Source organism: Haemorhous mexicanus, chromosome 4 (assembly GCF_027477595.1).
Source record: "Haemorhous mexicanus isolate bHaeMex1 chromosome 4, bHaeMex1.pri, whole genome shotgun sequence".
NCBI classification, from domain to species: domain Eukaryota; kingdom Metazoa; phylum Chordata; class Aves; order Passeriformes; family Fringillidae; genus Haemorhous; species Haemorhous mexicanus.
Genome location: NC_082344.1, coordinates 68,270,784 through 68,294,908, shown reverse-complemented (window position 1 = coordinate 68,294,908; position 24,125 = coordinate 68,270,784). Strand labels below are relative to the sequence as shown.

Sequence of the window (24,125 nt, the reverse complement as noted above, 5' to 3'; positions counted from 1 at the left end):
CATCAAGTTTGCTATTTCTTCCTGGCTTTGGGTTTTGTTTTTGTGGGTTTTTTGATTTGTTTTGTTGAGTTTTGTTTTTGGGTTTTTTTTTTTTTTTTTTTTTTGTTTCCCACTTGTGGTTATTAGAATTCCTTCATGATTTCATTTGCTCTGTCTTTGCCCTGATGTGTTACTTTCTGTGATTTGCAGCTGGAGGGGGGTCTTCATGCAGCCCTGTTCTTGCAAGAAAGCATAAAGGTGATTATTTTTGAAAACCAATCTTTAATTGCATTCCTTCCTGATTTTTTTGGGGTTGTTTTTTTTCCCCCCTCCCCACTTCATTGTCTTGCTGAACTTGGGTCTTCATTCACAATTGCCTGTGTTATCAGCTGAGCTTAATCATTATAAATAGTGAAAAAATTCTGATGCAATTTCTGATATTGCAGTCAAGATATTCTAAAATAATTTGAAGCAATGTAATTTTATTTTTACTGTAGTTCACTGTCTAAGTTATGTTGATGATTATGATGCAGTTTTAAGTTCTTAAGAGCACATGGAAAAATAATCTCTCTGAACAGGGCATTCTTCTTTTTCATGGTAATACTTAACCAATAATGTAACTTGCTAAGCAGTTAACTTTCCTGGTTTTGTTAGGCCTGTTTTTTTTCTCTGCAATTCACTAATGCATGTGTATGTTTGCATGCTTCAATATGATGGGTTTTTATTTCTTTTTCTGTTCTTGATGAGTATACATTTTTGTCTTGCCTATGTAGATTTTCTTTCTTCAATAGGTAGTTAATTTAGCAGGATTTTAAAGAATACAGTTTGCTCTGAAGTATTCTTTTCCCAGTTTGTGCATGAAAGTACTTAATATTTAGTTGTATGTTTACACTTTGATTTTAAGCGGTCATATCACTATGACAGACTGAATCTAGGTACAGCTGTGTAACACTTTCATCACCTGAATTAGATGAGCAAAATGTTGCTACTGCAGTGAAACTGTGTGAGCGTAGTGTAGTCGCTACAAGCATCAGTGAGCAAGAGGTGTGCAATGTTGAAGAGAAAAACTTCAAGGAAAAGTAGTTTCAAACTAAGTGAGATTATATAATCTGGAAGCACCATCACAGCTTATACTTTCCCCAAATATGTCCTTCAATCTCATTAACCACTCTTTAACCACTACTTTACATTTTGGTGTACTCTTAAAGCATACAGATAAGGTTATTTAAACTTTCTTAAATAACCTTATCTGTATGCTTTAAGAGTATAATAAAATGTAAAGTAGTGGTTAAAGCTGAATGAAATAGTGCTTACAGATACAGTTATCATTTCTACTTTAGAAAGGTCATATTGAAAGAATGGGTGTCTGAAAGTACATATTGGTGCAGCATCCAAAGGTGAGACAGAATGCAACAAATCTGGATAACAACGCATGTCACATGTAAATAAAAAATAGTAAATTATCCTTTAGGATCTTTGTCTTGTTGGTAGTCTTCAGTATTTTGAAGTATTAATAATAGTGTGAATTCAATTAAAGTACTTATTAAAATACTAATCTTTCACTTGGTGAGAAAACGTGTATGAGTCATCAGCTTTCATCCTTTTTCAAGATTACGGTATGAAGATTTTGTGGTCTAAACAATGGCATAAACAATTCGAAGAAATCCCTTTGCAGTTTTGTGCTTTGTACAGGTTTGTTTTCAGATTGTGAATTGTTCATTTCCTGTTGCTCTCCATTGTAGAAAGGAGGGAAAATCCAAGCCTATTCCCACTTCCTCCTTCAAGTAATTTTGCAGTCATACAGAGTAGTGGGCAATGGATGGGACTTCTCAGGCTGTAATGCTCCTTTGTGTGTAGGGGTGTAAAGTGAGGCTAATCTACAGAATTCTCTGTTTCACATCTTTGCAATCTTGCTGCATCAGACCAACTTCAGTTCTGAGCATTGGTTTGTTTATGTTTCAATGTCAGAAGATTATTTGCAAAAGAGGCTGAAAATTCCTTTTGAAATAAGAGCCTATGTTTTGAAAGCAACTTAACTGGATTTTTTTCATGTCAAATAGAGGAAAAGTATCCTGCTGTGTGTGTTATACAATCATTTAATACATGTAAGCATACAAAACCTGATGTGCCTTATGACTTTTTCAGTGTTCTTATTCTTTCACCTACTTTTAGAGGTGGGAAGCCATGGAAAGCACAAGAACATCCTGTTTTGTTTCAGTGAAATGGATGTAAATGTGAAAAATAATAGAGAAGAATATACTGTGTGATTTTTGTTGGGAACTCCTAGCAGGAGTTTACTCATTCATAGGAGTATGTAGTTCTCAATTACTGTCATTTTACAGAGAAGGTATATGGAAATGCCATGTTTACTTTTCTGCCTTACTTACAGTTTTGAGTATCATAAGTCATGCTTTTCAGAGGAAGGTAATTCTGTAGTGGTACTGCTATGTATGAAAGCAGTGGAGAAAAAGAAATTAATACAAAAGTGTATTAATGCTTTTTTTACCCCCAGTTAACTTGAATAAGGGTACAAAGGTATTCACCCAGAGCTTTCCAAGCACTAGTTTCTTTCATTATGAATCTTAGACTACCAGTGCAGCTTGGTAGTCTGAGCAAAATGGTCCTTCTCACAGCACTTTCTGTGAATCCTTCTGTCTCAGCAAGGGACTTGCAACATGTAGAAGGATGGGCTTAGCAGCTCCCTCTGCACTCCATGTGCTGTCCCAGGGACAGACTTTGCAGTGCAGTTGTGTCCTTGGTTGCCTTCCAGGCAGTGTGCATCTGCAGGTATCTTTCTCTTTCCACTGCCTGTAATTTAAGTAGATAATGCTCTGTGAGTAAGAGAACTCTGTGGTGGTTTAGAAGTGGTTCTCAAGTTTCTTATGGCAAAAGCATCTCTGAAGATTTTTTGCCTTAGCTCTCCACGGTTGTCCATGGTTCATCACCCTGTCCCACTTGTGTTGTCTTGTGCTTCTAGTCTGCACTGCTCTTCCCCCTGGGCTTTTTCTGTACTGTTATCTTTGGAGTTCCAAGCAGCCTTTGATAATTTTTGTAGCCTTAAGGACGGAGAGGTTATTTATTCCATTACTTGCAGTGCATTAATGCCCTTTAGAGTTGAGGGCAGACATCCAGGTGCTAGATATCCAGTCCTCAGGAATAGCACATACTTGATGAAATTAGTGGGATCCTCAATGTCATCCACAAAAATAAACTGGAAGTAATAAGGTTGTAGGTAATTTCCTGAATGGTTGCACTGGTAAATAAAATTGCTTAACTCTGTTTTCTTGTTACTGCTGCCTGTTTTTTTCCTGATGAATTAGTGAGGGACTGGATGTGCACTGTATTCATTCCTTTCATCTGTTACCCACCATAGCTCTGAAAAAGTATTTGTATAAACTTTTAAAAAATAGATTTCACATTTGACTTCAGCTGTTCAACATTTCAAACTGACTATAATTTTTGAAAACTAAAGGTTTTTCTTATATCACTTCTCAGCTAAAGTACTTCTTGGTGAAGAAGAAGGCTTGGATGATGATTCTGAAACCCGATCTGATGTCAGCTCTGCGTCATTTGCTGGTACCTGCCTTTCTCTTTAGCAGTGCAGTCAGCAAATACATTCTGTTAGTGCTCTATGCAAAATGTGTAAGTGATGTGTTATGGTAGTGAGGAAGTGTATGGGCATTCAAGAGACATGGTGAACAAAACTGAAACCATAAATACCACTGAGTGTAAAACTTAATGGACTGCATTCATTTTTTAATGGGAGTTACTGGTAGAGATGGGGTGGCATCTTTATAAGATGCCAATTTTCCCTGCCTATGGTTTAGCTGTTCCATGACAGGCTTTCCTTAGCCTAGTTTAATATATGGTTTAGCCTGTGTTTTCATGTTGAAAGTGAAACACAAATTCAAGCACGGGACTGACTCATAAATGCCTGTGTTTTGCAGCTTCTGTGAAGGGTGAGATAACCAGTGAGCTGGCTTCTTCATCAGGAGTCTCGACAGCCGGCTCGGTGGGGAGCTCTGCTGCGGATGCCACGGGCCACGACATCATCACGGAGCAGCCCCGCTCGCAGCACACGCTGCAGTCCGACTCCGTGGAGCTGCCCAGCTGTGACCTGACAAGTGCAGCTACTGAAGGGGAGGAGGAGGAAGTGCTCAGTAGAAGCTCCAGCCAGATCAGTGCTGTCCAGTCAGATGCCACTATGGATTTGAATGATGGCACACAGGCTTCCTCACCAATTAGTGATAGCTCTCAGACTACTACAGAAGGTCCAGACTCTGCTGTTACCCCTTCAGACAGTTCTGAAATTGTAAGTGTGCAGCAGGCAGAGGGGGGATCTCCTTCTACTGAGGGGCCCGATGTATCTCAGAGCTCTTCCATGGAGGGCCCAGACTTGGATTTGTCTCCTTACTCGTCTTCTACTTTTCAGTCCTCAGCTAGAGGAAAGGTCAGCAGCTCACACCTCTCTTGGAGAGCTTGACCTCCTTTTAACACTTTCACTTCAGCAGTAGTGAAAAGCCACAAAGCTGTAATGAGTGTGTTCTCTGGGTAGGTCATGTGAAGGCATTACAGATTTCTCTCACTGAAAGAATGCCAATATCAAAGCCTTGACATGAATATATCCTCTTAGTAGTATATCCTTAATTTTGTATAGATATATTAACAATTGTTTTGGTGCAGGAGGGTTAATGGAAGTGTTAAAAGGTGAACAGTTTATTTGGAATGTTAGAGGAATATTTTTGGAGCACCATGCTTCACACTGCCTTCTGCCTGTGCTTTTACACTTGGCAGCATGACTTTTTTTTTTTTTCTTTTTTATGCCATCTTAAGAATTTCTTCTATAATGGACAAATACTGCATGACTTACAAATGTATCAGTTACATATCTAATAAACACCTGAAATGTGTATACAGTATATCTATTTTAAGACATTTGTGTCTCTTGGGCAAGTGTATTGTGAGGTTGTAATAAAAACAGCAAAAATACAATTACTAGGAGCCAGAGGAGAAAATTCAGAAGGGGGAAAATTTAGAACAAGTTAAGATTTTTTCAAACATCATCAAACTTTTGGCTCTCGTTTTCTGATAGTAATTTGGAAGAGTAATAGTCTCTTAGCACTACAAAAAATAGTAAATTTATAACCATGCTAAGAAAATAATTCTGCAAGTGTGAGGATTCAAGAACCAAAGGAGTCGTGATAATTGCTCTCTGAATTAAATGCAGGCAGTGCAGAGGCTAAAGTGAGCAGGCATTTGTTGACAAGATGTGTTTATTGGCACAGTGTGTTTATGCAAATCCTTGTCAGTTGGCATACTGTTTACAAGCAGTAATTATGTGTAAAATTATCCTTTCATAATTGAGACTAAGTGGTTGTCCAAGTTACTGACACACAAGCTTTTTAATGAACAATTTCCAGGTGCTTTTAAAGACAGGAAGTAACTGAAGAAGTGTCCTGTTTTCTGATAAAATTAGTGAATTTTTTTTTACTTCACTGTCATTGATTGCTGTGATTAATTTTTATGGTTATTTTTTCATTTACCTACTGCCTATATATTGCCTTGGTTCCAAGGGTCAAACTCTCTTCCAGATGAGTCCATCTTAGTAGTCTTTGGTTTTGAATGAAGAAATTTAAATACTTTGAACTTCCTTGTCCTTCCTTGTCCTTTCTTGTCCTACACAGCGTGTTCTCGGTTTGACTTCACATATCCAGGACAAGTGAGGTTATGGGGGAGTTTAACTGTGAGGGCCAACTTCATTTTGTGGCAGTAAAGGTGTTGGTTGTGATTTGTAACTGCTGAGAGAGAAACATTTGTGATGAGGGAGCAAGGGGAGCTGCAGGGGAGCAGTGGGCTGAGTGTTTTACTTGGTTCCTGTTGGTAGCCAAGTTCATAGCCCAGCTGAGAGACTCTCAGATGGAACTATGGCCTGCAATAGCCCCAGAGCTGCAGGAGGAGGGGAAGTGCTTTGGGGCTAACATGCAGCTGGACACTAATATTTATCAGGCTCATATTTGCTTTCAGACTATTTGTAGATTACTAACACTGCATGTTTCAAATTTCATACTCTGTGTAAAGATAAATGATTTTAAGCCCTTTCCTTGCCCCGTGTAGGTTTTGGAGGGTGCTGAAGGACAGTATTCTGGAATGCAAATTGGGCAGCTGCAGGATGAGGAAGATGAAGCTGCAAATATTCTCCAAGATGATTCGTCAGAGTCCTTCAGAAATTCATCTCTTGGTATGTTAATAAACGCAGGGGTGGGCCAGACTGGGGACACCATTAGACAGGTGTTCAGGTGCATCTGCACTTCAGGGGAGTGAAGACTCATTTACTTGTTTTGATCACTGCTAATTTGTTTTTCATGTTTGTGTAATTAGTTTAATTAAAGTGCTTTTAGTTTGCATCTGAAATCATATTTCCTGAATTGCCTTTTTCTAAAGCTCTTCAACAGTCTCACCTGCTGAAAACCATGAGCCATAGCAGGCAGCCCTCTGATAGCAGCGTGGATCGATTTACATCCAAAGAAGATGCAGCAGATGCTGGTGATCACGAGAACAAGGTGAGAAGTAATCACAGTGGTCAGATTTAAAGTTCAAAACAATGAAATAAAAAAAAAAAATTTGAATGACAGTTGTGATGAAGTAAAATCTAGTGGTAAATGTGGGAAGCATGTATATGTAATGTACCTTGTCATAGGTCAAAGTAACTCATGTTGCATAGGGAATCTGTGTTGCAGCCTGAATTTCATTTAACTTAAGGTGAATACATAAGTGTTGATGAATTAAATGCAATCACCAGCAAAGCCATACCAGAACAGCCTGCTGAGACCACAAACACTTTTTGCCTGTGCATTAGTAGGCTACACTGATACTTTCTTACTTGAAATGTCTTTGTGCTGATTGCTACCTGTGTAGGTAACTTCATGATCTCCTCAGAGGTTAGTCTTTGAGCCTGGTGCCATTCTAACTACAAGTTACTGATTTCCTCTTATATTTTTTTGACTTTGTCTTTAGACCTTGTTCTGAGCTGGGGTGGAAATTTCATTTGTGGCAAGCATAATTAGGTCAGCTTGGACTACTGGGGAATTCTTAATGTGAAACTACAGAAAACAACTTAGAAATAATATGCTTTTCTTACAAAGTTTCCTAAGTTTGACGGCAACAAGTGTTTTAGCATGCTCTTCACAGGCAAACAGCAAGTCTAGATAGTTTGGAAAAATCTAGAATGTAATATTTCTGTAATAAAATTGAACCAGTTCTGATACAAGATATAAGCTTCTCCAAAGCATTGCACTTTGAGGCCTTTTCTTAGAATATATATTAAACTACATATGAATATTATATATTCATTTTGTATTAAGCCTTTAGACATTTGAGATGTGCAGTATTTCTAAATCTAGTGCTAATATTTTTTTTCAATTTAAGATCAGTTTTTCTCTGTATAAACATTGTGATTTGCCTTCAATAGCCCTCCAGGGTAAAGGGGGACATTGGGCACTACACTGACAGAGACTGTGCTCCTTTGGTGCACTGTGTCAGGCTGCTGTCGGCCTCCTTCCTGCTCACTGGGGACAAAGGAGGTATGTTTGTCTTTGAGCTTCATTGGTTCTCTGTGTCTCTCAATGAACAAAGTTGGAAATATGATCACTTTGCTCTGTCTTGGTTTTGATCTCACTTTTTTGGAAATACTGGATGTTTTTCTGTGGCACTCCCTGAGCACCACATCTGCAGTTTTTTTTAAATACATCCAGGGATGGGTACTTAACCACATTCCTGTCGTGGTATATGACTGATTTAAGGTGTTTGTTCATTTTTCCCTTTTCTAAACTGTTACTTGCCCACATGCCCATATAATGTATTGTTTTTGGAAGGAAGTGAGCTGAAAGTATGTTATGGCTGTATTTGAGTATTTCAAGTATATTTGAAATACAGTTCATTTGAGAATAGCAAACAGCCCATATATCACTGCTGCCTCTGACAAACTGCAACTGCTTGCTTTGCCTTCATATTTTTGTACAGGCTAAGCTATTTTGTTTTATATGGTGTTACTAATTTAAAATAATCCAGCAACCTTTAAATACCTTCCTTTAATAATTTTTGTTTCTTCCTGCAGCTTTAGTTCCTGATAGAGATGTGAGAGTCAGTGTAAAAGCCTTGGCAGTAAGTTGTGTTGGAGCAGCTGTTGCACTTCACCCTGAGTCTTTCTTCAGCAAACTGTATAAAACACCTCTGGAGGCAATGGGAGAAGAGTATGGTATGTTGGAGTTCACATATCCCATTTTAATAGTGTGTTTGGGTTTTCAAATAAGTGAGGCAGCATGTACCCTGAAAACTCCAAACCCAGTTTGGTATTTGTGAACAAATACTGCACAAATTGGAATGAACATGCTGTGCATGTGGTGAAGTATATTTTTTGTAGCAAGATTTAAGTTTCAGTGGATAAACTTGTAGAGCTTCTGACAAGTTGAAGCTGTTTTAAACAATGAGTATGTGGAAGGGGTTTGTTTATTTTACAGATGTTTGTCTTCCAATTTAATTGAGTCCATCTTACAGATTGTTTCTAAGTCATTAGGTTCAGTTTTACAAATGAACCAGAGGGACCTGGAGTGTGCAGCTGGTTTGATACATTGACCAAAATGCTTCTTCTGTTTCCCTGGAGCATTTTGTGTACAGTTGAAATAAATCACTAGTGCTTTTAAATAAGTGTTCATGGGTCTGAATGGTGTGATTTGATCTGTAGATTGCATGCACAGAAAGGGATCTCAGAAGGGGAGAACTATGGTGGGCATGTTTTGAGTGTGCTGATGTTGATTGTCCGATAGTTGAGACCTCCACTATAACATTTTTTTATGAATCAGTTAAGTCTAATACTAGTATTTTTAAAATAAAGTAGTTGTAACTTATTTTCTTAGAGGAGCAATATGTGTCGGACGTTCTGAACTATATTGACCATGGAGATCCCCAAATTAGAGGAGCTACTGCCATTCTCTGTGGAACAATTGTCAACTCCATTCTAATTAAATCCCGCTTTGATGTGGAAAAATGGCTAATAAATGTCAGAAGCTCAACAGGTAACAATTTATTTTATGGGTATCTTTTTGTCTTTTAATGTAACATTGCAATGTTTCATTGCTTAAAAAATTTTTTTCTTTTCTTTTTTTAGGAAATCTCTTTTCCTTGATAGACTGCATACCTCTGTTACAGAAAACATTGAAAGATGAGTCCTCTGTTACATGCAAACTGGCTTGTACAGCTGTGAGGGTAAGCAGTAGGAATTTATTTGCACCACCACAGATCACAGAGTTGTGATTCATTACTGGGATGCTGCTATGTGCAGGTGTCTTAACATCCAACATAAAATGATTTCTTCCTGAAGAACTTTATTGGCAATGAAAATACTTATGTGGTTGAATCACTGTAATCTAATCATGATGTTTCTCAGGAGAAATATACTGGTATGAACTTTACATTAACCAACAGTAAGATAAGTGCATTAGGTAGAAAGGCTATCTAGGCTAAACAGGGGAGTGTGAACATATAACATCTGGTTGTAGCCTGTATTTGAAGAATAAAAATTAAATGTGAGAAAATACAAGTAAAATAGTGCTTATTTTCTGAAACAGTAATTGTTAAAAGTGGAAAAGTGTCAGAAAAGCAAGCAGTTCAAATTGGGTGAAAGATCCCTCCAGCAATTGTTGAAATAGTGATGTCAGCTGAATTGGTGAGTGGAATTTAGAGTATGTGAATTTTATTTCTCTAATAAAATCTGTGCAAGGTGTTTGGTGAAAAAGCTGAGGGGTGAAGGAGTGAGCTTTCTTTGAGAGTTTTTCCAATAAAGTAAAACACAGATAAATCAGAGACTTAAGAACTTGTGAGGCAAAGCATAAATTTTAGTAAAATGTGGATAGTTTGTGTATGGGAATTATGGTTTTATGTGCAAAGAGGAGGGGCTTGTGATACAGCTGGGGGAAGGAAATTCAGGTAGGTAAATGAGGCTGTCTTCTTAACCTTCTGTTCAGCAATCTTCATGTTTGTGTGTAGTGATTTCTTGTGTGACTACACTTGTTGTAATGGCTTTTTAGAAGACCACCAGAATAGTTCAGTTCAGGCAAGTTAATACTAATCCACTTTGGCTCTTGCTTTTTCTCAGTATATAGTGTGGTCTGACTTTACACATTTTGGCAGAAATGTTCTAAGCCTTTTTGGTTGTTAATCCTCAAAGAAGAAAGTACATTTTGTGTAGTTAAATAAGACATGGAAGTGTGGATTTCTATAACTTTTTCTAAAGGTCACACATTGTGCCTATAGTTGAACATTCAGATATGGAGATATGACTCTTGGAAAGACTTTGGAAACCAGAACCAGGTGTCCAAAAGTACCCTGTAGAAATTAGACTGGTTTTGAACAGATGACAATATAGTGCTTGTGGTGTTCAGCCCTGTGAGTCCTCCTTTAGAGGATTGCCCTCTGATCTGTGTGGCCTGCATTCCTCTCCAGAGGTTAATTTCAGCAGCAGGTTTTAGCAGATGGCTTTCTGGCCTTGCTTGGTACCTAGCTCTGGTGCTTATCCTAGCTCTTATGCAATAACTTTTTTTAGAATTCTAAAGAAAACAGGTGGTTTTCTTGATGACTTTCGTTCTGCTTTTCGGAGAACCTCTTCTGTAATATAATTGAAAGTTGTTTTTTCTTCTCAGCATTGCATCATGAGCTTGTGCAGTAGCAGTTACAGTGAGCTAGGTTTGCAATTGATTGTTGACCTCCTTGCTCTGAAGAACAGCTCATACTGGCTTGTAAGGACAGAACTTCTGGAAACACTTGCAGAGGTAGATTTTCGGTGAGTGTTTGTATTTTTCCGTGTAGTAGCTGAAGTGCAGAGAAGTATAGCAAACTGTAACTGTAACGGCACAATTTCTTCTGAAGCATTAATGAATTTCATGAAACTAATTCAGATCAGTCAATCCTATATGAATTCCTTTGTCAAGTTACCACTGACTGCACAACCAAGTCCAATTCTAGTAACACTGTATTGAAGTTTATTGTTCATTGGTCTGTTGTGTCAAGTCTTCTGTAAATATGTGATCAGAGAGGGACCACATAATTTGGAATCTTAGTTTTTCCATCCAATTTTGTGTGTTTTTAAAGAGAAAATCCCTGACATGTGCTCTGTTGTCAGCTCTCTGTAGTCACTCAGTTTCTTTTAATACTGAAATAATGTGACTTGTTCTTTTTTTGCTTTCTCTCATTCTGTATTGGTTCTTCCAAGCTGAAAGGCAAAAGATGTTTATATGAAAATTCTTGAAGTTATCCTTAGTCATACAAAAGTGGACTTTTTGTAAATAGTGATGTTTGGAATGTGTTACTGTCTTTTCAAAAGAATCTGATGATTCTGTGCATGGGGGGAAATGCAATTATAATCATGGTCTTTAAAGAATTTTTTTTTTAATGGAAGGACTATTTTTCTTCAGTCAGACTAGCCAGAGAGTAGGTTAACAAATAACTTACCTTTTCTAAAGCTTGCAAATAGTGTTTACTACTTGCATTTTCCCTATAGTGGTGTTTTTTTTTTTTTTTTAAATAAACGAAAAGAACCCTCAGGGCAGTGAAGGGAGAAATAACACACAATGTTAACTAATGTACTCTAAATTCTGTTTTGTCATAGGCTAGTCAACTTCTTGGAAGGAAAGACTGAGAGCTTGCACAGAGGTGTTCATCATTATACTGGTGTAAGTAAATTATTTAATCAGTATATTGTGTTTCTGGATTAAGGTACCAGTGCAATATCACTACTTTGTTTTTAAATTCTGTCAACACTGATGGCTGTTGTGTTTTTTGTGTAAATAATTCACATTCTAAAACTTACTACAATTGGGAATACACTTACTGTGGAGATTCAGATATCTTTTTCTCTGGTGTGTTTGTGTGTTTTGTGGCTTGTTCTCTTTTAACTTAAAAAAAAATGGGCATTTGTGTTATTAGAGAATGTGGTTGACAGTGTTAAGGTAAAAATGGTCTTGCAGGCTTGTATGACAGATGAAATCTCACTTGTTAACTCTCCTTTAACGATATGGTCAAATGATGAAAATGGTCAGTGAACTTTATTTACTGTGCTCCTTTATTTTCTAGCTGTTAAAGCTTCAGGAGAGAGTACTTGAAAATGTTGTAATAAGTCTGCTTGGAGATGAGGATCCAAGAGTGAGACACGTGGCTGCAGCTTCATTAATGAGGTACATGTGACATTTTCATTTATAGGAAGAGAAAAAGCAGTTTAGGAAGATATTTGCATGTTGATGTGTACCTATAACTAAAATAATCACTGGGTGTTTTTAATGTGTGTGTGTGTGTGTATACATATATTTTTTTAATATATATATATATATGCATGTATATATATTTATTCAAAAGAGAGATGGGAAACAAATGCATCTTTATGGTACCTGGAACATGCATCATTCTGACTGATCAGGTAATTGTACTTTGGCACATGTTTGCTGTAACCTACTACAGTTATAGTTGCTGTACAGATAAATGCCCTAAAGGGTAAGGATTAGTTGGTAGTTTATTTACTGGAATTCAAAGACTTAAATTTTATGTTTAAATAAGTTGGGAGCATGTAATACTGAATTCCTGGTATATTTTATTATCAGAGGGGTTTCTTTCCTAGTTTTTTCATGCTGTTAATTGCTGTCCTTTCCTAATAACAAATAAAGGACAACTAAACTTTAAAAGTTCTGACATTTAAAAGTGTTTATGTTGCCAAAGCAGCTCAGCAGAGGAGTCATGAACTATTGCATCATGGAGCTCGTGGCTTTTATTAAGGGACTTGATTCTGAAATGGAGTTATTTTATTAATTGAGTGGTAACAAGTTGAAGTTTTTTCTATGTTTGTGCTGACTTAGTGTCAGGAGGTATGTTAAGATTGGAAAAGACTTAACCTGCCCAAGAAAGCTACTACAAGCTTGTAGAAACCCCTCGAAACATCCAGTAAGGACATTCATTGGGAGTACCCTCACTGAGGTTACAAAAACATGTGTAAAATAACTTTTCACTTTCACATAAGTTGAAAATACTGTTCATGAAGACTGGATTTGATTTTATGTTTCAGTGTTGCTGCATAGAAATCAGATGGTAAAAATGTAAAAATGAGTTTTCAGTTGATATAGATACTCATGGGCAAAATACCTGGGAAGATCAGGAAACAGCAAGAGAGGAGTAATCTATGTTAAGTGTTTGTTGTAGTATGTATGGGGAGGTATCTCCTTAAAATATTTTTTTAAATTATGTATGTCTGGAGCAGTTGCCTTTTCTTTACTTGAGCTCCTTGATTGTAATGAAGAGCAGTTATATAAAGATAAAATCAGCTTAATGAATTTAGGTAATAGCTATTTACAATTTGATATGTGTAATTAACATATATAGCTTGCTGAAGTGTATATTAAATGTATTTAAACTGGGTGTTAAATAATATCTGAATAATAATTTTTCTTTTTTTACACTTAATTTTCTTTCAGACTTGTTCCAAAGCTGTTTTATAACTGTGATCAAGGACAGGCTGACCCAGTGGTGGCAGTAGCACGAGACCAGAGCAGTGTTTACCTGAAACTCCTCATGCATGAGACACAGCCCCCATCTCACTTTGCAGTGAGCACTATCACCAGGTGTGTTTGCTGCCTGGCCTTGCTTCCAAAGGAATGGAGACCCAAATTTCACTTTGCAATGTCTAAGGCTGTAGTTAAATCCTGCAAATCCATGTGCTTATGAATTCCTTTTCTAGTCTGTTGGAGCACCTGTAGTAGGTTTAAGCTCCACAGAAACTGACTCATGGTTGAAGAATACGCTGTGAGTTACTGGTGAGTGCTCACACGCTGAGAGTCCTTGTTTTGAGATAGTTTCTTCTCTCCATCCTGAAGTCACCCTACATGTCCATTTAATTATAAAACCAGGTCCAGCTTTTCAAACTAATTGTATGTATGTTACTGTTCTTCAGGTATGCTGATCCAGGTTTATAAATCTCCACATTCTGTTTAATGATTGTAGTTGCAGAAGGCTGTACTCCCTTTATAATTTAAAAATAAATTCAAGTTTTGATAGTGTGATCTTGTATTTTTGCTGCCAGCTGTACTTTTTCTCTTATAGACAGTATGAGTTGTATGTATTTATAGGGGTTGTTGGATTCTATCAGTTTGTCATAAAAGTTTTTAATTATATACCTTTTGGTATATGGTCTTAGTTTTCTCACTTAAGATATATGCTATGGTATGGAAGCAATAGTACTTTGTGGATCCACTGTTATTCTGGATAGAAAATAGAGTTTCTACAGCAATAATCCAAACTTTGTGAGCATGCAAAAATGTTGAATCCATTTGAGCAACAGCAAAGTTAAATTGGTGGTCATTTCTCAAGTATCTAGTTAGAAACAGTTGGTCAGTTGATTTACTATTTCTGTTTGCTAACAAAGAGGATTTATTTATAAATTAAATAGCACTTAATACAACCCCAAAAATACAACAACATAAGATGGTATTTAGACTGTTTCTGGTTTTGTGTGTTACAAGCAGTCTGTGAAATACTTACTAGTAATTTAAGCTTAAATATTTAAATAATAAAATTAATAATTTTTGATTGGGATGGGGGTTTTTAAGTACATGTTTTAGTGGGTATAAATGTTTTTATTTCAGAGCATACAGAGGTTACAATATGCTGCAAAGTCCAACAGATGTCACTATGGAAAACAACCTTTCAAGGGTTATTGCAGCCATTTCCCATGCACTGACAATATCCACTACAAGAGCACTTACAGTGAGTTTTGTACATGAGTTTCGTTGAGTTTTCTTGCTATGGTGGCTGACTATTTCCTTTTTTACATGCTTGCTTTTTTTTTTATGATCTCCTGACTATATTTGTATTTGGGGCTTTTGTACTGTGAAAATGGCAGTAGTAATGGATTTAATTCTCACTCTTAAGATACTGTGTTGCTAGCTCTGCCTGTGCTGAAACTAATTTGATTCTTGATGTCTGCTTTTCAGTTTGGCTGCTGTGAAGCTTTGTGTCTTCTCTCCACAACATTTCCAGTCTGCACCTGGAGTGTGGGATGGCATTGTGGGTATGTTCCCTCTTTTGTTAATCGAGCTTCTGGAAGTCACATTTATGAAACAGAAGTGGAATTACTTAGGCATTAAGTCCTGGTTTATCTTAGCAGTTCTTTAAGAACTTTGTACAGAATACAGGAGATTATAGCTTCAGGTTGTCAGGGTATTAAGTGCCAGCATTTGTCATCCTTGGAACCACGGTGTCTGTCACAGGGATTAACTGCAACTGCTCTTACAGAAAGATAGATATAGTCAGCATCTATGAAATGTGATATAGGAGAAAATATTCCATGCTTTTGAAAGGATGGTTATCTTTGGGATATTATATTTTGTAGTATCTCTTTAAAATTTGAACATTATAATTTTCATCTTGGTTTCATGTCTGTGTTGAAAAATGGTGGGTCAAGGAAGCTGTTTTATCTTGGCTGCTATAATAGTGTCAGATGCATTTAAATTGTTCTCATTTGGCACACTGAGTGGGAACAGCAAATTGGGTATCTATAGTAGTACTTCAGTGTTAATATAGGTAATATATGATAGGCCCAAAAGACTTACATTCTGAAGAGTTTCTTCAGGATGAAAATGTACAGGTGGCAGCCTAAAAGCTTTGATTTTGCCTCTGATTACTGCTCACATGGCACAGCACTAATAAAAGTAGCTACTGGAGATGAGCACCTGGGGAGCTGTTGGGTTTTTAAATAGATTTAATATAATTTGTGCTGATTTTCTTTGTTGCTGTCATTGTGTCTCTTACTCTGTTCAGTTCGGAAATTTTGTCTTATTTTAAGACCAAAACCCAAACACAAAAAAACAAGCATCCCTCAGATGCTTTTCTTGTCAGTAGGCCCTTGCTTCCCTTGCTGGCCCTAACTGTGGTGTGCTCTGTATATGTAGTATAAAAAGTGTGGTCCAGTGGTAACAAATGAAGTAATTCAGGATGTGAGCAGTACGGAAAATAAAATCAATATATCTTCTCTTCTACCTAGCTTAAATATGTTGTTTTAAAGATGCATGTAATATTTATAAATGATCCAATGACACAGCCTTTGCTCTTTCCTCTGATTGCTTCTTCACAGATTTTTGGCCAGTGTTTATGTGAATTTGGGCTGTTATTTTATTTTTGTGGAATGATACAGACATTTATTTTTCTGGATAATAAGAATATAATAACATTGATAGTAACATGAGAATTTTGCCAAAATTCCTTCCTATCTTAAGTGTTGTTGTTCTTATGATTAAGAAGTTACTGGGACTGCTGCATTCCAACTCTGTACAGCTCAACATGGATTAAGTAATGGATTTCTGACTGTATGTGGAATAAATAACAGTTGCCTGTGAAAATACTTTACAAAAACCAAAGGAAGGCACTGTAATTACCTCTGGAGCTTTATCAGAATGATAGCTATACTTAGTGTCAGTTTAATTTTCTGAAATTCCTGTTGTTGTGTTAGACCAGAGTAACTATATTAGAAGATTTTAATTATTTTGAATTAAAAATATTTTGAAAGATTTCCAGATTCCCTTTATTTAGAGGTTACATGAGGTCTTTTTCTGAAAGAGACTGAAGTATTTAGGTCTTACAGCTTTGAAGTGATGTGTGTAATAATTCAGAGTATTCTGCCAAACATCTTCTGGTGATCTGTTTGCCCTTTCTTAAACTTGATTTCTATGGGAAAATCTGGTCTTATAATTATTGTCAAGGAAAATAAAGAATACAGCAGAAAACTACCATCTTGGATAGTGTTCACTCAAAAAATAGAGAGGATTTGATGGAATGCAATTGTTTAATTAATTTCTTGTCACTTTAAAGCACTGTCTTGTTACATTGCAATACTGCACCTAATGTCTCCTGTCCTTACCTTGCATATGCACAAGACTTAACTGAAGATAGTTCAGGACTGTAGTGGGTAGCAAATAAATGCAGAATTCTTCAGTTTATCAGTAGATGTCACTATAGCCTTGATATTTGCTATTAAAAGGAAGGTAATGGCTCTTAAAGAAACCAGGATATTTTCAGGTCTCTGCTACAAATTGCTTTTTGAAGTTTTATTTGAGTGTTAAATGTGTATTTTTGTAGCACAGAATTAATTTCATTGGATTAGCCATCTGCTTGACTGTCGGTTTTCTCAAGACTTTTAATTTGCCAAAAGGGGGGAAAAAATCATGACATTCCAAAATTAAACTTCCAGTGTTTCCCAGCCAAGTTCTTCAGATGACGGTCAGAAGGGCTGCACCATTGGTATGGCTGGCTTGGTCCTGTCTCTCCTTTCATCAGCTTGGTTCCCACTGGACCTCTCAGCACATCAGGATGCTTTGATTTTGACTGGAAACTTGCTTGCAGGTAAGGCACAACAAGAAAAGTAGGATTGTCCTAATATTTTTACCATTAGGATTAGAAGGGCCATATCTCACTCTATTCTGATTGTATGCCATAAAAACTTGCAAGATTAAGCAGAAGAAATAAAGAAGGAACTTGCACTCAGGAGATTTGAAAGGAAGCTGCTTCTTTGTAGCTAAGTTGCAAATTTCCTTCAGTTGTCGATAGGCATGCTTAGTACCAGCTGGGTACAAAGAACTCAGATTGTGTTGGTTTTGTTTTAAACTGTGCAGCTACTCCTGGCTTTGAAATTCTGATTGAACTTCTGTTCATATAGAGACAATAACCATAGCTGCCTTCAAAATTTTCTGGTGTTTAATTCCAAGTTTTGTCTTTTCTTTCCTGAAATTGCAGCAAGTGCTCCCAAGTGCTTAAAGAATCCCTGGAGTGCTGAAGAAGATGCAAACCAAGGTGCAGCAAAGCAGGAGGAACCCTGGCCAGCTCTGTCAGATCGAGCTCTGGTCACTTTAGTAGAACAGCTCTTTTCTCATCTGCTGAAGGTCATTAATATTTGTGCACATGTGATGGATGATGTTGCTCCTGGTCCAGCAGTAAAGGTATATATTAAAAATAAAAAAAGTAAAATTATCTGACTTAAGTACTGTTGTGCTATAGACCTCTTCACATTTTAGACTTGATATAGGTAAGTATCTAATTCCTTGATAATGACTCCACTCTGTATAGTAAAGCAAGTACCATGAAAAAAAAAGCATATTTTTCTTCACATAACAGGTTTTTCTTTAGCTCTGTAGTGTTTAAAATATAACCCTAAATTTTGAGTCTTTTATTCCTGTTGACTTCACTTAAACATTAATTCAGTGAGGAGTATATAGAGTACTTGAAGTATTGGATGGCATACTCTAGGAAATGTGTTGACTTTTGGGTTGGTTGGCTGGTTGTAATGCACTGAGCTCCTTTTGGGGCTAAAAATAACTTTTATCTTCTGAATATCCTATGTAAAATATTCTGACTTTTAAACAGCTTATATTAGGTACTTCCAGGTTTGGGGATTTTTGAGATTTTTTTGAGGCATATGTATTTAGAGACTGATTTAGAAACTGTAAGACAGTATTGTTAAGATCAGTAATTTCTTCATATTTTAAAAATGTTTGAATAAAATTTTGACACTCCTTTAACTGGAATCAAATGGAAGTGTAGCCATTGAGCTCTAATTTCATTTCATTGGCTTATGCTGAAGCTGAAAATCTAATCTCACTGGCCTATGCTGAAGTTGAAAATAAAGTGGAGAATATATTAAACTGTTTCCTTTTCACACAGGAATTCATCTCTTGAACCTGAAACATTTCAATTTAAGTGACAGTCAAATGAAGGGGAGTTTAAACAAAAGAAGAATATGCTTGTATTTTTATAGAAGAAAACTGGCTCACAAAACTAATAAAGGTTCTTTTAATTCTAGGCAGCATTACCTTCTCTCACAAATCCACCTTCTCTTAGTCCAATTCGGAGAAAGGGGAAGGAGAGGGAGCCTGTGGAACAGGCATCTGTGCCAATGAGCCCTAAGAAGAGTGGTGAAGCAAGTCCAGGTAGGCACACCACTTCTGTAACCCTTCCATCTACCTGCCCCACACTGTGTGGTTGTGGCAGAGAGAGAAGAAATAAAACTGAGTAACCTTTCTGGAGTTTCAGTTCAAGAGACTGGCAGGGTACTGCATTGGTGGAAAGGCAGCTGTGGGCGGGAGCTTCTTGACTGTTTTGGTTTTTATTAGCTGTAAGCTGAAAATTAACTGTACTTTTCAGAACCAAAGCACTGCTGAATCCTTTTCCTCACTTTTTATGAATCTACTCAGCTATTGACTAAAATAATTTTTGCACATATGTTGCTTAAAAGAAGTTTGAAAGTTGCTTTCCAGCTTTTGGCAGGAGTTACTTACATTGCTTTTGTAAATGAGATTCTGAATTTTGAAACCTTTTTTTTTCATTAGTAATGAATGAAGGAAACAGGTGTTAATTCAGTTTTGTAAATTGTACATGTACTTTAGTATTAAGCCCTCTGGGTTAATTTCTCTCACCACAGCAGGCTGGATCATTGGAATGCTGTTCATTTTCCTGTTGTGCATAGTTTGTTTCTGCAGTTTGGAATATACATGTGGATTGAAAAAACCATGCTGTTTAATAATGCAGATGTAGTTAATTATATTGTGTACATGTCATGAGCAGCCTAGAAAAGGCATATTGTGCTAATCTGTGATATTCTTTTAAGCTTCCAGGCAAACTGATGCTACAGGACCTGTTCCAACAAGTAAATCATCTTCAGTGGGAAGTTTTTATCATCTTCCATCATACCTGAAGTTATATGATGTCTTGAAAGCAACCCATGCTAATTATAAGGTACTGCATGATATTGTTTGATGGGACTGCAATGAGGTTGGATCATTTTGTTTCTTTTAAACAGGCTCTGCCTCTGTCAGCTCACTTGTTTACCTGTGTAAACAGTTTATACAAAAAAATAATTTAAAGAAAGATCACAACTACCACAAATAAAAACTGGCCAAACAACAACCCATAATAGGCACTGTCACCCTGTTGTTTCTCTGCTGTCATTATTGCTGGTACCAAATGACTCTTTGCTGGCTTGGCAATCCCAAATAAATCCCCATGTGTGTTCTCTCTGCACTTTATTCACGATGGGGAAGCTTTTTCGTCATTAGTTCAGGTGACAGAAGATGCATTCCTTAGAGAGTTGATCATCTGCTATGTACACTTCAAGGACTGTGTCCTTATTACACCTGCTGTGTTTATCAGAAATGCATCATCCAGCTCCATTGCTTGTCAATGCCCTAGGCCTTCCTCAAGCAAGAAGATCCCTTTTATTTTTCCTCAGAATGGAGTCCTGCCTTTCCAGCAATGCATAAAGCAGTCTAAGCTGTCAGTCATGTTGATTGAAATCCACTGAAATTTTATACAAAAGATCATTTTGTGTCAATACCCTCTTCTTCCAGTAATTTGTATCTCCTTGTCCAGTAAAGTGGTTTTATTTCTGGGAACAGGTTACTTTGGATCTCCAGAACACTAATGAGAAGTTTGGATGCTTCTTACGGTCTGCCTTAGATGTTCTCTCTCAAATCTTGGAACTTGCTACTCTTCAGGACATTGGAAAGGTATAAGACTTATTTATTTTTTCTTTTGTAGTTAACTTGTCCAGTATCCATGGTCCTGACTGGGAGAAAGCCCATATCATACTGCCCCTTCCAATGGGCAGTAGTCCTAGAAGTGTTGTGCTTCCACAAAATTGAATAAAGGGCTAAAGCAGATTCTCCAGGTTAAATTGCTGCTGTTGAAAACTGCAATGATTTTTTGCTTTTTAAATTGCACATGGTGATTTTTCTTTCCAGCCAAATGGTTTGCCCTCAGTCATTCCCTGTATTCATATGTCTAAGTATACAAAATGTCAGAAGTCCTATTGCCCTCCTTTCTTTCCTGTGTCTTGCTGTTTTTTCTCCTTAACTGTGGTGTTAGACATTGTAGTGTTTTAAGATTAGGAGGATAATGTTGAATTCTTTTTTCTTTCTTTAATTCTTTGATTTCTCTTAAATTAATGTACTTTTACTTAGTACAAAACCTGTGCTACTGACCCATTTTCTCCGTGATGTTTTATATGATAAAAAACCCACAGTGTAATGCATTGTTTTTCTGATTTTCTAGTGTGTAGAAGAAATTTTGGGATATCTAAAATCATGTTTCAACAGAGAGCCAACAATGGCAACAGTGTGTGTACAGCAGGTAAGGAGTTATTTTTGTAGGTGTTGTATGAGTGTTAATCCTGATGTCCTTTGGCTGTCAATTGGATGCTAAGAATGGCCATGCTTGTAAGGGAAGTGGTATGTAGAAACATGGGTCCAGGTGGAGCAAACAGAGCATATTTTCTTTCTTTTCCACGACTTGTTCTGTAACTTGATACTAGTTTCCTCTTGAACTGCTTCCAATTCACAAAACTATTTTAGCTGATGTTCAGAAAACAAGCTGGTTTCCTACCTTACGAAAGTGTTCTTCAGCCAGTTTGCTGAAGTATCAAAAAACCCTAAAAAGCAAAGAACTGCCTCCCTTAGTGATGGATTTCTTGCAGGCTTCCAATTAAATATTTAGGTTTAAGTCCTCAAAGGTTAATTACAGTGACAGACAAGTCAAGGGTTTCTTTCCTGAAATGGTAACTTTTCTTCTTTTTCTTCCAACTTTTTTCTCTAGTTATTGAAAACATTGTTTGGGACAAATCTGGCTTCTCAGTACGATGGCTTGTCTTCAAACCCCAGCAAAGCTCAGGGCAAAGCTCAGCGCTTGGGTTCCTCCAACCTGAGGCCTGGTCTCTACCACTATTGCTTCATGGCACCTTACACACACTTCACACAGGCCCTTGCTGATGCCAGTCTCAGGAACATGGTTCAGGCTGAGCAGGAGCACGATGCTTCAGGGTAACTTCCTTCCCTTACATCATAATGTTCACTGTTCTTAGTGGTTTTCATAAATGTGAGTATTATTGCTGTGCTGTGTAACTTGAAAGTAGAGACTTAAGCAAAGTAACTTGTCTTGGTGAGCACATCTTGGATGCAGTTATCACTAACATGTTTTTTCCAAAGCAAAGTTAAGTTATTAAAATGGATATCATTGAAGTTTTTTAAAAGCATAATAATTTTAAATGCTTGTATTTAATAGGATATTATTAATATTTATATACAGCAAATAGTCAGTATGTTAAACGAAAGGCAGAAGGATAACTAAGCAAAGACTAGATTCTTGAAGCAGTCAAGTAGATTAAGAGAAGTTGGCATTGGCTCAGTAAAATGTATCTAAGGACACTATATTTGTTGTATTGTTTTTAATGTGTGGGGGGTTTTTTGTATTTTTTTTGTAACAGATGGTTTGATGTGCTGCAGAAAGTTTCTACACAGCTGAAAACTAGCATTTCCAGTGCAGCAAAACATCGTGCTGATAAGGTACTTGTATCTGTGTTCTCCTGAAAGAGCTGTGCCTTAGATTTAAAACAGTTTTCCTCCTTTCACAACTAATTTGGCTTTGAATCAGATACGTGTTCAGATGTTAGATTACTTTAAAATCTCTCTATTACAGAATGCTATTCACAATCACATTCGTTTATTTGAACCCCTTGTCATAAAAGCATTGAAACAATACACAACAACAACGTCGGTACAGCTGCAGAGACAAGTTCTAGACTTGCTTGCTCAACTGGTTCAGCTGCGAGTTAACTACTGTCTCCTGGATTCAGATCAGGTTGGTACCTCACCACATTTGTGAATTGTCATACACATCTCACCAGCAGGCTCAATTAACACCTGCAGCAAAAATATTTCCAGCAGTCCATTCATTGTACTAAAAATGAAGACTTACAGGAGGGTGACACTCAATTTGCCAGCCCTCAGCCACAAATAGCTTTAGACTTCTGGGGGTTTTTTTGCATGTAAATGACTTTCTGGGTTCTGTAACAACTGTTTAAGAGCTGCTCATGACATGGACTTTAGGATAAAATGATGTGGACAATACAGTCAGTTTGAATAAATAAAACTTCCTTTACAAATGGAAATACCTTCTTCCATACTGATAGTATGGACTTCCTTATCACTGGTAATGAGCATTGTGGGTGACAGCTATTGTTTGATGTTAATGGCAGTGAGGGGAGCTAGTGGCAAATACAGTAATCTGTGTAGTTGTCCATAGAAGCAGGGAATTTGTAACATAAAATTTAAGTGGTTTACTTAGAAGTGTTTTATTTACTACAGTGATTTTCAGGTTTATAAATGAACGTGACTTGCAATACTTAAGTTTTCTGTAAGTTCATAAAGAGATAATTATTTTAAATGCATAAGTGGTTTAGATTTTATCTCAGTTTTTGGCTGATTCTTAATTTCTTGACTGTAATATCTCAAATATTGTATTTCATGAGTGAAAGATGAGGTTATACTTAAAAATATACAGACTACAGGTTAAATGTGGCATAAGTTCATGCAAGCTGTAATAAGCTTCAACAGATTTCTCCATCTTCTGTAACTGCAGAGGGAACATTTCATAACATGGTGCAAATGATTTTCAGTGCCTGTCTATAACTGTCAGAATGGTTTCAAATGGAAATTAATGTCTCTGTTCTGATGCATACTTTATTCTCTCTTTAGGTGTTTATTGGATTTGTGCTAAAGCAGTTTGAATACATTGAAGTAGGACAGTTCAGGTATGGAATTGGCAAAGAGACTTTGAACATTGAGGGTTTGCAACTGTCTTGTTCTGAAAGACAGATTAGTGATGTGTTACAAGTAGGGATTAGATTTACTGCTTATTTCTGCCTTACGAGAAAGGGAAGAGTTCTGGGCAATGTGCTCGTTTATTCTCTGGCTCCAATGGTAACTCTTTCAGATATGTTAGGTTCCATGTGACTGAAGAAGTCAGGAAGTAAAATAGAAAATAGTAATAATAATAATCTTCAACTGTGTTGTTTTGTTTCTCCATTTTGGTATGTAAACCCATTCTTTTGGGCCCCCCTGCCAAAGCTGTGCTTCCAGAAATCAGCATTTCATTGCTAGATGCAATTGCTTAAGGGAGAGCTATTTCCTATTGTGGATTTGGAGTAAATCCATATGTACTCTGGTCACCTGGTACACATTGTATAGGACCTAATAGGTCATAAGCAAGGCAGTGAAATTTTTACTGTCATTTCTGGT

General features: G+C 36.9%; 1 protein-coding gene across 3 annotated transcripts in view; it reads left to right on the top strand.

Annotated features, from left to right (window-relative positions):
* The window catches only part of HTT (huntingtin), an 80,576-nt gene that overhangs the window by 16,374 nt on the left and 40,077 nt on the right, over positions 1 to 24,125 (top strand). Inside the window, exons 10-34 of one of the 3 annotated variants that reach the window (XM_059845271.1) lie at positions 190 to 237; positions 3,475 to 3,555; positions 3,927 to 4,291; positions 6,094 to 6,217; positions 6,421 to 6,539; positions 7,448 to 7,559; positions 8,093 to 8,233; positions 8,892 to 9,050; positions 9,143 to 9,240; positions 10,674 to 10,813; positions 11,639 to 11,702; positions 12,103 to 12,203; positions 13,488 to 13,634; positions 14,655 to 14,775; positions 15,003 to 15,079; positions 17,255 to 17,406; positions 17,797 to 17,999; positions 18,860 to 18,986; positions 19,664 to 19,791; positions 20,451 to 20,561; positions 21,106 to 21,183; positions 21,646 to 21,869; positions 22,313 to 22,391; positions 22,525 to 22,686; positions 23,583 to 23,638. In XM_059845271.1, coding sequence (XP_059701254.1) covers positions 190 to 237; positions 3,475 to 3,555; positions 3,927 to 4,291; positions 6,094 to 6,217; positions 6,421 to 6,539; positions 7,448 to 7,559; positions 8,093 to 8,233; positions 8,892 to 9,050; positions 9,143 to 9,240; positions 10,674 to 10,813; positions 11,639 to 11,702; positions 12,103 to 12,203; positions 13,488 to 13,634; positions 14,655 to 14,775; positions 15,003 to 15,079; positions 17,255 to 17,406; positions 17,797 to 17,999; positions 18,860 to 18,986; positions 19,664 to 19,791; positions 20,451 to 20,561; positions 21,106 to 21,183; positions 21,646 to 21,869; positions 22,313 to 22,391; positions 22,525 to 22,686; positions 23,583 to 23,638 — 3,217 coding nt within the window. Of the gene's footprint in view, positions 1 to 189; positions 238 to 3,474; positions 3,556 to 3,601; positions 3,622 to 3,926; positions 4,292 to 6,093; positions 6,218 to 6,420; positions 6,540 to 7,447; positions 7,560 to 8,092; positions 8,234 to 8,891; positions 9,051 to 9,142; positions 9,241 to 10,673; positions 10,814 to 11,638; positions 11,703 to 12,102; positions 12,204 to 13,487; positions 13,635 to 14,654; positions 14,776 to 15,002; positions 15,080 to 17,254; positions 17,407 to 17,796; positions 18,000 to 18,859; positions 18,987 to 19,663; positions 19,792 to 20,450; positions 20,562 to 21,105; positions 21,184 to 21,645; positions 21,870 to 22,312; positions 22,392 to 22,524; positions 22,687 to 23,582; positions 23,639 to 24,125 lie in introns of those variants that run through there. The other 2 variants (XM_059845272.1, XM_059845273.1) reach the window with 2 other exon arrangements.